The sequence below is a fragment of the Desmodus rotundus genome, chromosome 5, assembly GCF_022682495.2.
Source record: "Desmodus rotundus isolate HL8 chromosome 5, HLdesRot8A.1, whole genome shotgun sequence".
In the NCBI taxonomy this organism is placed as follows: domain Eukaryota; kingdom Metazoa; phylum Chordata; class Mammalia; order Chiroptera; family Phyllostomidae; genus Desmodus; species Desmodus rotundus.
This window is the reverse complement of record NC_071391.1, coordinates 20,269,259-20,282,532: the sequence shown is the minus strand read 5'-3', so window position 1 is coordinate 20,282,532 and position 13,274 is coordinate 20,269,259. Positions and strand designations below refer to the sequence as shown.

At 42.7% G+C, this 13,274-nt stretch overlaps 1 protein-coding gene across 28 annotated transcripts in view; it reads left to right on the top strand.

Annotated features, from left to right (window-relative positions):
• IFTAP (intraflagellar transport associated protein) overlaps nt 1–13,274 on the top strand; it is a 57,967-nt gene that overhangs the window by 33,642 nt on the left and 11,051 nt on the right. For all 28 annotated transcript variants that reach the window (XR_008426892.2, XM_045194193.3, XM_045194197.3 and 25 more), the window contains 3 exons: nt 3,854–4,011; nt 5,371–5,442; nt 7,059–7,125. Coding sequence is in view for 27 of the 28 variants with exons in the window: in XM_045194193.3 (XP_045050128.2) it covers nt 3,854–4,011; nt 5,371–5,442; nt 7,059–7,125 (297 nt within the window). In the remaining variant the exon portion in view is untranslated. The remainder of the gene's footprint in view (nt 1–3,853; nt 4,012–5,370; nt 5,443–7,058; nt 7,126–13,274) is intronic.

The following is a 13,274-nucleotide window of genomic DNA, read 5'->3' as shown; positions in this document are numbered from 1 at the left end:
GCGAAGTAGTTGGGATGGACAGATCAGGAGCAGGTACGATTGTCCAGAGAAGTAGCGCTCTAGGCCAGGAGTGCAGCGAAAACCACCCCGTGACTTTCAAAGTGCCCAGCCTTGTTAGAAGCATGATCGCTTGCCCCCCCCCCCCCCCCCCCGTTCTCTTTGCAGAAGGCTTTTTGCAACTGCCCAGTGTTGCACGGAATTTCCCCCCATGAATTTTTTGTTCCTTCTGGCAACACAGTATCTCTTTGCGACTGAGCACATACTCTTGATTTATATTGCTATCGACCGTGATGCAGAAGAACAGACCCTCGGAGGTGGCTGACAGGATTTGGCCGTGAATTCTGGTGACAGCGCTGATGATCTGTGAAAACTCTCCTGCGAGAGTGGCGATGCTTCTCAGCACAGGGGCGCTAGTTTGGCTTATGTGGGGGTGAATTTAAATTTTTAAAAAGTTTCTTTCAAAACAGACTTTCCCAATAGTGATCACTTTCATCTGGAGGCTATGTAATCAATATATGATTGATAGCTAATTTGTCAAACATCAGTAGTTTCTACCTTTTCAAGGAGAGTCACCTTTTTCTTTGACCTGAAATTAGACGTTGTAGGTATAGCTGGTAGCCTTGTAAGGGAGATCTGTGGGAAGCTTGTCTGCTGGATCTAAAAAAAAATTTGAAATTCCATTACTTCAGAATAATGAAACCTTTAAAAAAAAACCCTCTAGGTAAAAAGCCTTTGTTTTATCTGTATTGAAGCGTTGACTGAGAAATACCCAAAGAAATGCTCTTTCAGGTCTCAATAACCTATTTGTTCTCTGAAATATTGCCGTTAGACTTTTCAAATGCATTATGTTTGACGTTTATTTCAAAGCAGGAAACGTTAGGGACAAGATGAAAGACTGGAAGAGGACTGATGAAAAGCAGAGACAGGACACGAGATGACCACTTGGGTGGCACATTTGGACTGTCCCCCGGACACGAGGCTAGCTCTTGGAAGCAGCACCTGGCTCTCTGATGAGGCTTTAGGCCCCTTCAGATTCATTTTGACATTATCATGTTGAAAAAGATCTTCTTTCCTATCTCATTCTGCCAACAGAATTATTATTTGTTGTTTTTTTAATGAAAATGATAAAAGCCTTATAAGAAGCACTTCTGGGTCTTTGGAGTGATATGGTTTATATTCATGTGAGGTTTAGGAAGGAGACTCAAACTTTAGGTTTAAACAGAGAGAGAACAAGTTTATTTTTTCCCCCAGAACCTTCTGGTTGTTGGTCTAAGAACGTCTAAACCTGTAAAGAATTCTTACAAGAATTTGTTTGAGCCAAACTGATGATGACTGCCACGAAGCAGGATCTCAAATGCTCAGGAGAAGAGTAATGTAACAGTCTGCAATTTCTTCTATGCATGGAATCGAGGGAGCTTAAAGAAGATGACAGGAAGGCAGGAGAAAGCCAGGCAGGGAACGGATCGCAGGGTAGTTAAGATTACCTGCTCTCTCAAGGGTGGTTATGGCTTCGAGGGACATTACTTCTGGCATTTCAAAGGTGTGTTAACCTAGATGCACAAGAACAGTGGACGGGGCTGGTTTAAACACCTTTCACTGAAGAAGTTAGAGGTCTGGGCATGACTTACCCACCGTGACCTGTCCAGTTAGGAATTTACACTTTACTATGGCACCCTCTTTTTAAAATGAAAGGTTTATGTTCCCGAAAGGAAGAAATTTTAAAAGTGTGAACAAGAACTTTTTATTAGATCTGAGTCCCTTCCAGTAGTTCAATAGCAGCATCAGAAGCAGGGACTTCATTATATTTTGCTCTTTCTTTCGAAGGAGTTTCTTATGGTTATCTGTCAAATAACCTGGTTATTTCCCTGGAAATGGTAGAGGAGTACACTGTGTGCTGGGAGAACAAATAGAACTTGTTCTTATGGAAAATCTGTTTGACTAGATGCTTTTCAAGTATTTAAGTCAATAGACTATTAGAGTAGTGTTGTGCTGGGTACATAGTGTTTTCTCAGTAAATACTAAATTTAGGTTGTTCAGGACTTAAAGGATAAGCAGGAAGAACGGAAACAATCACACCTCTTATTAGAAAAGAGCACTGAAGAATGGCAGGTGGCCACAGGAAGTCTGGCTTCTAACTTTGATGAGGTTTGAGGAACCCTTTTGTTTCTCAGGTACTTCTCCTGTTTTCCAGCATTTTCAGGCCTATCCTGCTCCTTCCTGCTACCACTGCTTCTTTTCGCCCTAGGAGAGATTTAGGACATCTTTGTGGCAGTAAAAGAGGAAGAAGTCAGGGAGGATAAGTCCTAAGCCTATTTCTGCCTCACTTCTCTGATCTTTCCTATGCTGGTTACTGTGGCAGTGGGCGGCGTTCTCATTACGGAACAGCCCCGTGGGGGTCTACTGCTCGCTGCCTGTAGGCAAAACTCTGCAATCAGAAGTTTGGTGGAAAAGGAAAGGAGTTGTTTATGTAAAGGATATACGGCTTTGGAATAGTGGCAGATTTCTGCCTCAGAGCCCCACTCTCTTCAAAACACCCAAAGACAAATAACCCTGCCACCCTCTGCCTGGCCAGACCTGTTTCAGGAAACACTTAGAATCCCTTTTCCCACTTAAAAATACTGTCCTTTGGGAAATGCAGATGGCTGCAGCATGCTCATCCAGGCTGCTAGGCAGGTTCCAGGTCACCGCTCAGCTCCAGAGGTCTCTCACTACCCCCTGTGCGTGTGTGGGAGGGGCCTGGAATGTTTCCCCCCCACCACCCTTGGACTCCGGCCTCCTGGGTGGGGCCCTAGCGAGGGGAGGAAGAGAGTGCATGTTTCCCGGTGCGCTTTGTTTTTAAAGGCCTGGCCTAGAAACCCAGGCATGGCAGAGTGCCCAGTTTTTCGACCAATGTGCACTAATGTCCACCGTGTTTGCAGCCCCCCAAGTTGTTGTTGGCCCTCTTCTGGCCACCATTTTGCCACCGGGGCAGAAGTTTCCCAGCCTCGCACAGGGGCACGTGCCTCTCGGCCCAAGGTGGGGCGTCTCGGGGTGTGCAGGCCCCCACCAGCACTGGCTCTGTGCAGACAGTCACGGGCTGCTCAGCGGCTGGGAAGCATGCTCAGTTCTCGCAGGCCTCTAGGTTTTGTTTACAGTTGTCCCGAGGCATGGAAGCCTATCAAACCCCAGCTCCAGTTTCAATCCTGGGCGCCCAGGGCAAGGCCTCCAACCCCCTCCCCCCTGAGTGGGGGTAGGTATTGGCTCTCCGGGTTTCTCCCCAACTCCCTAGCCGTCTTCCTAAACAGACCCGTCTGTTACTGTATTCCTAGCAACCCTCCGTTACCTTCCTTGCTCAGCGCTCCCAGCACTCCCTGCAGCCAAGGCTTGTTCTTCACCTCGAGTTTCTAAGGATTTGTTCAGGCCAAAGGAAGGGGCCGCCCGTCCCAGTAGTAGCTGGTTAGGAGTCATGGGTGCTGGTGCAGGAGGCACTGCGGAGAGCTGGCCTGAGCTTGTGTTATTTGCTAATACAACCCGTTTAGAGAGAAAGTGATAAATTCAGTATTTGTGTTTTTCCTCTCTGGCTTATTGGGTTCGTAATTATAGACTGGGTTATCCTACCTCTGCTCTCCAACAGCATTTCGGTGTGAATGTCCTTTAGACATCCCTACAAGTTTTAATTCTACCAGAGAGGGACATTCAGAAGCAAACAAGGCGTTCTGCCTGGAATGGCCCCAGGCTAGGATCTTTGGAACAACACGGATCTCACCGGCTTGGACACCACGCAGCTAACAGCTCCAGAGCAAACGGAGGCGGTGACGGATGTGGTGACGGATGCGGTGGAGGTTTCCTAACATGATGTCACTTACTTTTGCAGAGGATAATGTGACCAAGAGAGGCGCATTCGGAACTCATTCTTCAAAAACCATACCTACTTCAACACGGTATTCTCACAGAAATGAAGCAAATAGTCACTGCCTTAGAAGTAAAGCCATCTCTCCTCACACTTCATGGCAGTGTTCAGAAGAGGAGCAGGTAACACCGTAGCGTGCTTTCAGAAACAGTCTGCGGAAAGAACATTCTTTCTGAATTAAAAAAGAACAAAGGTACCCGAAGGGACATTGGACGGCTATTGAATCAATAACTGAGACTCCAAGTTCTAGATGGAGTTCTGTTGGGATACTTTATTGAAAATCATTATTACACTTCATGATTTCAACAGCCGGTGTTTGTGGTGGTAACTTGGTTATCCCCAGTTTTTGTTAAAAACCTCTTAAAAATCTGCTGTCCACAGATTCTCCTTGAGATTGTTTATACATTTTAGGTTGCCCTCTATTTAGAATAAAATAACTCCTTTTTAAGTTTTCTGTGTAAAATGGGAGGTATTTTTACCTGTTCTGGATGCATGTCTTTCAAGCTTGAAGTAGAAACTAGTTATCTTGCTTTTTCCAGGATTTGGTTAATAAATATTATATGCTCTCTCCCTGGTCCTCAAGACTTAATAGACTGTAGTCATAGTCTCCTTAGCTATGGTTTTTAACTATCAAGGAATCTAAGTGAAAGTTACTCTACTTATTATTATTTTTAAAACAAAATTCACATTTTACTTAGGTTGAAAGAAACTACACAAAATTGATTTTCTTCATTAAATATAGCAGCAGTATTTTCTGTATTTTTCCTAGGTAAACCACAAAGCACATTTTTTTGTAGGTTTTCCAGGTTTTGCGTGTAAGTCAAGATGAGGCAGTAGATATAGTCATAGAAAATGTTCTATTTTTTAAGCCATTTGGGTTTCTGGTTTCTACTTCATTATGTTTTTCTCATGATATTGTGGGCAGAATTGTATTTGGGGTTGTGGTTTTATCTCTGCACTAGGAATGTATTTATATGTAGTACAGGCTGTACGTGGAGGTGATTATGTGACACCCCCCTAGTGAATACACTGTCTACCAGCAACCGTCAGCAATTGGAATTATATTACCTACTGAGTCTGTGACAGGCGTGTCAGAGGCCAAGAATTGTTCAGTGGCATTGTCATCTAAAAGTTTGAAAAAGTTGTATTAGCAGTCTCAGATTTGTCCTCCAAGGGTTCCTTGGGATGGGCTGGGAGGTGGGATAAGGAGGTGGGGCATTTCTATTTCACTCGTGAGAAAGGTGAGGTTAAATAATCTACTTCGGTTGCACTCTGGGGAAGTCTAGAGGGCAGAAGTACGAGTCAGATCCCTGGACACCTGTCCCCTGTTCCCTGCTATGATTTCGTGAATCAGGCTTATCATGCGTGGCTAGTCAAGGAGAACTGGAAGGGGAGTTTTGTTGTCTGAAGGGCTACCAGATCAGCGCCCTTTTCCCCAGTTGTTGCGTGTCCCCATCAGTGTGCCCTCCTCCGTGTTTCAGATGGTGCTGGATGAAGGCCAGGGCGGTGGCAGCTCCTTTCAAGGTGATCTGAATCGGGCCGGAAAGGTGAAGGTAAGGGCTGATTTAATGTTGTTTTTTCCATGGCAAAAACCATAAAAACAAAAAATTCCCACAGAACTCATTTGCTGTCTCATAGAAGTTGGAGAATTCAGCTTTATACTGTTATACTGTTTGTTTGTTTTTTTAATTGGTGTTTGAGTATACTAAACTAGCCACAGTTGGCTGGGTTCCGGATCTTTTTTCCTCAAAGCTTAATAAATGAAGGGGCACCCCTACAGAGAAACGCGAGAAACCTGAACCTAGCCCCCCAGCACATCCCGCTAAGAGAAAAGGCAGTATAACAGAGCCTCACATTTCAGTGCCGGAACTGCCATATGGAAGGTACGTTTTTGCTGTCACTCAGATGCCGGGAAACACCTACAGTTATGTACCTGTGAGCACTGGAGGCCACCCTTTCTAATTTCTGTGTAAGAGCTATGGCCTGGCACATAGAGCTGAAAGAAGAAAGACCCAGGCTCTCTTTTGAATTCCAATTATGAGATCTAAATTTGCAATTTTAAGGTATTTTGTTATGCAGATATTTTAGGTCATAAGCATAAAAGGCATTTTGACATTATGCCTTCACTCCACTAGGTCTCCTTGGAGCCAGTGGTGAAATCATTTTCTTATTTACACTCTTTGATATTCACCTGAGATGAATTAATTCCTGTCTGAAATGTTACCATTTTGTTAATGTAAAATGTCTCATTGTCATCTTGTAGTGGAAAGCAGTATTCCATGTGGAATAGTTTTTCATTGAAATGTTGCTCTTGTGTCTGTAAAGGTCATTTGCTGTGCTTTTTACCTTTGAAGGAATTTTCAGTTTTATTTGTTTGAAAGAGAGAACACTTGATTTTTTTCCCCCTGCTCACCTCTCTAGTGATTTACCTCGGTCAGGATGATTTTGCTTTGAATGAACCTTTCTCTCCTGCTTTTTAAATTTTTTTAAAAGTATTTTATTTATTTATTTTTAGAGAGAGGGGAAAGGAGGGAGAAAGAGAGGAAAACATCAATTGGTTGCTTCTCCTATGTGCTCCCACCGGGGACCGAACCTGTAACCCAGGCATGTGCTCTGACTGGGAATGGAATCGAGCCAGTGACCCCTTGCTTTGCAGGACTACGCCCAACCCACTGAGCCACACTGGTCAGGGCTCTCCTGCTTTCTTCAGGTTTTTTCTCTCTGTCTCTTTAGAGAGAAAGCATGCTGTTACCGTGGTAGCCAGACCACCACCATTCTCTGCTTGAGAAGCAAAAGTAATAACAACAACAACAGCAACAACCAGAAGCAGAGACACTGTTTTGGGGACTGTCTTGGTGGTTTTATCTATTCTGGGATGGAATCTGGAACAAAGTCCCCGTACAAAAACTCCCCAGATGGTTTTTTTTCCTTTTCAGTGTACAGATCTTACTATGGTGCCTACAAAATCCAGGCCAACTTCCAAATTTACTGCTTCTTTCAGAGTCTCCAGGAAAGTGCTGTGAACACAAAGACCTTCAGCTGGGACTCAACAGTTAATGAGAAAGTTTGATTCAGTTGCTCACTTGAGTGTTGTAGAAGTGGATTCATTGATTCTTAATTGCATTTTTTAGGTCTGATATGCATAAAAGTAATATTAATCCTTTCCTAGGTAGATAATTTCCTCGCAGTAGAAGATTTGGATGTGGACGAAGAGATCGAGCCCCAAATGAGCAAGGGTATGCCTTCTCTGCCTTCTGTTTCCTTTCTACTCTGCTTGACCTCTTTCTAGAAGCTACAAATAAGGCTTGAGGCAGCTTCACGCATATTTTTGTCTGGCAATCCTACCTCCATCTTCCCTGAAACAGGGAAAACTGGAGTTCTGCAATTTCCTTTTCAATAACACAGATTTCAGCTGGAAGGTCAAAGCCTGTTGGAGGTTGTAAAGTCTTAAGTCTTAAATGAAATAAAGATGTCCCTCCCTCCCCTGCACTGATTTATCATATGCTTGGTATTTGCATAATTGTTTCAAGCAAAGTCATGTAAGTTAAACCCAATTTCTTAGAAGCACGATGATGTAAATTGAGATTATTTTGGAATGATACATAAAACATCAATCATAAAAATTATAGCAATATCAGAATTGATCCTAAACAAAATAAAATCCAAATCTTTGCTTTTATAATTATTTATTAAATATGTAAACCAAACACTCAAGACTAAGGGTATATTGTAAATATTTCTTCTGGGGCATTTTCCCATGCGGCCTGGGCTGGGAGAGGCTTAATACTAGATTGTCGATGTTTATGTAAATGAGGCCTTTTTCCTTTGCTGGTGAACATTTCTGTGTAAGCATAGGTATCCATCTTTGCTCAAAGAACCTTTTGCAATATGTTCAAAATTAAGAGTTATTTGCTTTGAAAACTCTCATTCCTAATTTAATAAGCAAGAATATTTCAAAGTCCACGTTGACTGTTTAGGGAAGGGGCAGTTTCCATGGGGGTTTGGTGGTTGGCATTTAAGTGTCGCTTACACTGTTCAGGTGGGCATTGTTATTGTGTGGGGGCTTGTTCATAATCAGACAGGAGTCAGAGGGGCTGTTTGTTTGGGGAGGGTGTGGCTCTCGGTAAATTGGTTGCTCAAACCCCTGCCCTGGCTTCTCTGGTTGCCTGAACTGAGGCCCTCTGGTGACTGGAAGCACCTAACATTTGTATTCTGCTTCCAAATGTCACACTGTTCTATTGAAGAGTTTGTTTCTCGAGCACTCTATTAACCACCAGACTTTGGAGATTTTTTCCCTTACTTACTTGGTTCAAGTGAGATCAGAGATCCAAAGGAATCACATAGCCCCAGGAGAGGTTCTCTTAACTTTAATACCCTAGGTTGCTCTAAATTTCTGTGTGTGAGCAGCTTACGGGCTCTGATTGGATTAGAAGGGATAGCTAAGGACTTAACCAGAGCTAAGTGTGTAGAGCTAGCACGTGGCTTTCAGGCTTTGGCTGACTCGGAGAGGGGGAGCTGGTTAAAAATGAACATTCCTGGGTCCTGTGCCCAAGGGAGAGTCTAATTCAGAAGATCTCTAGCGGCATCTAGCGATCTGTGTTTTGAGTCACTACCCCAGGCAGAGTTCATCCGTGGATGACCCCTGAGACAAATAGTTCTGGTGTGCATGTAGTACATTTGCAACATAAAATTAATTTTATAGGAGGGCACAGAAATACACGGGTCGGGCATTTTTCCCAGTGGTTGTAATTTCCCTCTCCCTGCCAGTGATGAGGTCTACATCCTGACATAAACCTGCTTAGCCAACGAATGTGATTTTCACTAGAGCCATCTCTTACATTAGCCCCTTTACCTTTTCCATTGTTTTTCCTTAAACACATTTTGAAGTTTTCTTTTTTTAAATCAGATCTATTCCTTTAGTTTAAAATTTGCATGAAAACATCTCACTAGTATTTTCTTCCCCCAGAAGTCAGATAATGGGCAGTCTTGCACTTGTGCACAACAGGTTGTGGAGGCCCGAACCAAGTCTCAGCGGGACTGGGACTTGACTGGGAATGAGCTAGTCACGGCCTTCCCGCAAGGGACATAATGTGAAAAGCCCAGGCTGAAAAGCATCCTGGCCTCATTGATCTGTTCCAGTCACCAGAAAGACAACCAGGGCTTCACAGTTTTCATAATGCACAGTCTGGGCCACTTAAGAGGGAAAAAAGTAGTTTGTGCCAAGGTGAATTTTAGTTTGGGCCCGATTTGTGTCATACTTCAGGAATGTGAGCAGAAGGCAGATATTTATGTCAGATGGGAAATGTGACATTTTAAATAGGCACCTTGTTGTGTAATTTTGGCAGCCGAGAGGTTTACTGATTAGATTCTGTTGTTATTGTTTAAGCAACAGATTTGCCTAAGGAAATGAGGTGCACATTGTTTTTCTACCACTGACCTCATTTGCTCACCTTATTTGCATTCATAAATATTCGTCAACACCCAGGCACATGGTTCTTTCCCTGTATTTGGCTTCTCATTTGGCAGCGCAGGTGGACGCAGTTTCTCAGAGAACCCAGCTCACTGCAGTGCAGTTGAGCAGTCGTAGTTGCTGCAACGTTTGGGGCCCACCGTTTATTTCACACCAAATTAACCGCTTTTTCTTCCTTTGAATTTGAAGGTAAATAACCATCAGGGTGACTAGTACCATGCCCTGGCTATTACTCAGCATTATTATTATTTGGAGTGGGTATTGGTTATGCTGAGGCCATTAGGGTAGGAAGACTCTTCTGGCCATCTTTATTTATTTATTTCCCCCTCAGTTGGCCCACCCTGTTCCCTGGCTGAGTGCCATTGGCTGAAGAGACTTTTTGAAGTCTAGTTCTCAGCATTATAAGCGGGGACCCAGAAAAACCCAGAATTTATTTATAAAGAATTGTGTATTTATTCTTACATGTTTAAACTTCAGTCACCTTCAAAGTACTCTCCACTTGTTGCAGTACACCTATCGAGGTGTTTTTTCCACTGTTCAAAACAGTTTTTGAACTTGTTGATTGTGATGCCTTTTAGTGCTTCTGCTGTTTTTCTGTTTTACCTCTTCCACATTAGCAAAACATTTCCCTTTGAGGACTTTTTTCATCCAAGAAAACAGCAACAAAAGTTGCTTGGGGTAAGATCGGGTGAAGAGGGATAGTGGGGTACAGCAGTCATGCTATTTTTGGTTAAACACTACTGAACACTCAGCATGGCGTGGGCAGGTACACTCGTAAATCGCCATCATAAAATAGTCAAACATGTTGAAAGAGTCTTCCAAAAAAATTCAGTGAAACTGAACGCAGCCTCTCACAACACCACCAGCTGGTGCACTGATCCAGATGGGTTCCTAGAGTTCTCACCTAGCAGGGAAGCCTGTACTGCAAGGGGCCCACCCACCAGAAGATAATTCTGGTTTTTTAGGTCCCCCCTCGTATACTGTCTTACACTGCTCTCTTAGCCAGTTGGTGTAGTTATTCTGTGGTTGATGGTGTTGGACGAGAATAGGCAACTAATTCCTGTTCAAAGATCAGCAATCTTATTTGATTTTCATTTTCTAGCTCTCTGGTATGCCCAGTTCTAATGAAGGCATCAGTGATCTCTCTGATTTTTAAAAAATTCTTTCCTTGTCTGTAACTCAAAGCAGCTTTATACAGCTTATTACTGACCTGGGACTCTTACTCAAGAAATATTTAGCAACTGTGATTGGTTCCTGGAATATAATAAAGAATAAATTCTAAAGGGCGAGTAGCTGTAACTGGAAGAGGGATAGAGTGAGGCTGCGGGTGTGTAGGAGAGTATAGGAGAGCACAAGGGACAGCATGTATGAAGGGCCTGAGCTAGGAGATGGCATAGTTCAGCCAACTTAGTAGTTTAGGCATTTCATTTCTTTTACACTTAGTACTATTAAAGTTATTCTTTCATTGCCTTGAAGATCACTGAAAACACTAGGATGGAAAAAGCCTTGCTTCCAAAATGTTCCCCTATCCCTGTTCCTCCATTTTTTAAATGTGCAAATGTATCCATTAAGGTCTAGCTCGAAAACCTTGTCACCTACAAGGGCAAACCTGCTGCCCAGCCCCGTGATTCCACGAGGAAGCTTTCACTTTATTCCTGAGAAGAGAACAGAATTGGGAAAATAATTATGCCCTTTTGCAATTCCTATGCCTATTTTTCCCCAAGGGTTTTAAAAGGAAGGCTTTGTCTAATCGGAGAGGCTGGACCAGGAAAGTATGTGTATGTGCATCCGCCCTTTCACCTCCTCCTTTGGGTTCCTGCTGTTTGGAAGGCGGATGCTCTCTCTTCTGGGTCTGTGCTGCCTTTCTTACAACAGGCACACTTTAGGTGGGGCCCAGGCCTGTCTTATGCACTGGTTTTAACCTTCAAGGCCAATTAGAATCACTTAGGAGCTTTAAAAAAAATACGAATTCCTGGAGATTCTTTTTCAGTGGTTTTGCTTTGTGCCTTGTGCATCGTCCATTTTTAAAGCTCCTTGGATGATTTTAATGTACAATCGAGGCTGAGAACCATCTCTGGACAGAAGTCTGGGGGTGTTACTCTTGAGCCCCTGCTCTGAGAGCTGTGCGGACGTGAAGTAGTTCTCCGTGTACATGGTTGCGTGTGTGTTAGTTATGCAGAATTTCTCTAAGGTGGGGCAGCTCAAGGTCTAGACTTGGGAGGAAAGCTTGGCACATAAGAAGCCCAATTATGACTGCAGGAAAAGCTCCATATTTAAGTTCAGCTCCATCTGTTATGTATTTCGTATTTTTCTCCACATCTTCCTGACTCCTGATTTATTTATTTTCTATTTTTGTATATGGAGGGATGGGCATATGATTTATTATCACTGTCAAATGCCAGCCTCATCCATGAAGTAAGTCTTGCCTCATCTGCCCCACCTTCTCCTCAGATAGCAGTTCCTTTCCTTCTTCTGTACTTCCACGTTTATTTATTCCTGTTTTGTTTTTTCCCAAGTAGGTTTACGTTAATGTATCTCCTGAAAACCGCCTATCATTTATACATATGCATCTGTATGCGTACACACACATATATTTTCTAAAACTTTGTCTTTTAATTGGAGTGTTTAGTCCATTTACATTTAATGTAGTTGCTGATATATTTGGCTTTAAAACTATTCTCTTACTATTTTGTTTTCTGCCTGTCCTGACAGTTATATGTTCTTTTTCTCTTGCCTCTTTTGTGTTATTATTTCATATCCCCATGTTTTTGCTGGGTAGAGAAATATAGGTGTGTAATTTCTTTCCTTCAATATTTTAAAGATGTTATTCTACTCTTTTCTTGTCTTCATTATTGAAAACTGTTGAAAAACCAGATGTCAATCTGATTGTTGTTCCTTTGCAGACAAGGTGGTTTTTTGCTCTCTCATCCGGCTGCTTTTACGATTTTTTGTTCTTGTAGTTTTAGTAATTTCACTATGCCTTGGTATTCTTTTATTTGTATTGCTCCCTTTTTAATGCTGTAGTAGATTGTGATTATAGCTCTTGACTTGTTTACTGACTGAATACAGGAAGACGAATGGCATGGACACATAGTTTATAAATATCGAAAAATGTTATCATGTAGTTGAGAAAGAAGAGATTGAAATGCTTTCAGTCAGTCTTGCTGTTTAACATTAGGACTTATTTTTGGAGAGTTGCCTTGACTCCACAATGCACATCAACCAGAATAGTGGCATTTAGTTAAGGGGAAAACAGGCCCTTGGTAGTTTCAGAAACAACAGTTAAGATAACATTAAGTTTCTTTTTTAAAAAAAATTACTTTATTGTTGTTCAATTACAGTTGTGTGCATTAACCCCCACTGCCCCCCACCCCCCAACAGCCAATCCCACCTCCCTCCCTTGCTCCCGCTTGGTTTTGTCCGTGTGTCCTTTATAGTAGTTCCTGAAAACCCTTCTCCCACTGTCCCCTCCCCGCTCTCCTCTGGCTATTGTTACATTGTTCTTAATTTCAGTGTGGTTATATTTTGTTTGCTTTTTTCTTTTGTTGATTATGCTCCAGTTAAAGGTGAGACCATATGGTATTTGTCCCTCACCACCTGGCTTATTTCACTTAGCATAATGCTCTCCAGTTCCATCCATGCTGTCACAAAGGGTATGAGCTCCTTCTTTCTCTCTGCTGCGTAGAATTCCATTGTGTAAATATACCATAGTTTTTGATCCACTCATTTACTGATGGGCCCTTAGCTCAGCATCACTAGCCATCAGAGAGTTGCAAATTAAAACCACAGTGAGATACCACTTCACACAGGTCAGAATGGCCATCATAAACAAATCAACAAACACGTGTTGGAGAGGATGTGGAGAAAAGGGAACCCTAGTGCACTGTTGGTGGGAATGCAGCCAATGTGGAAGAC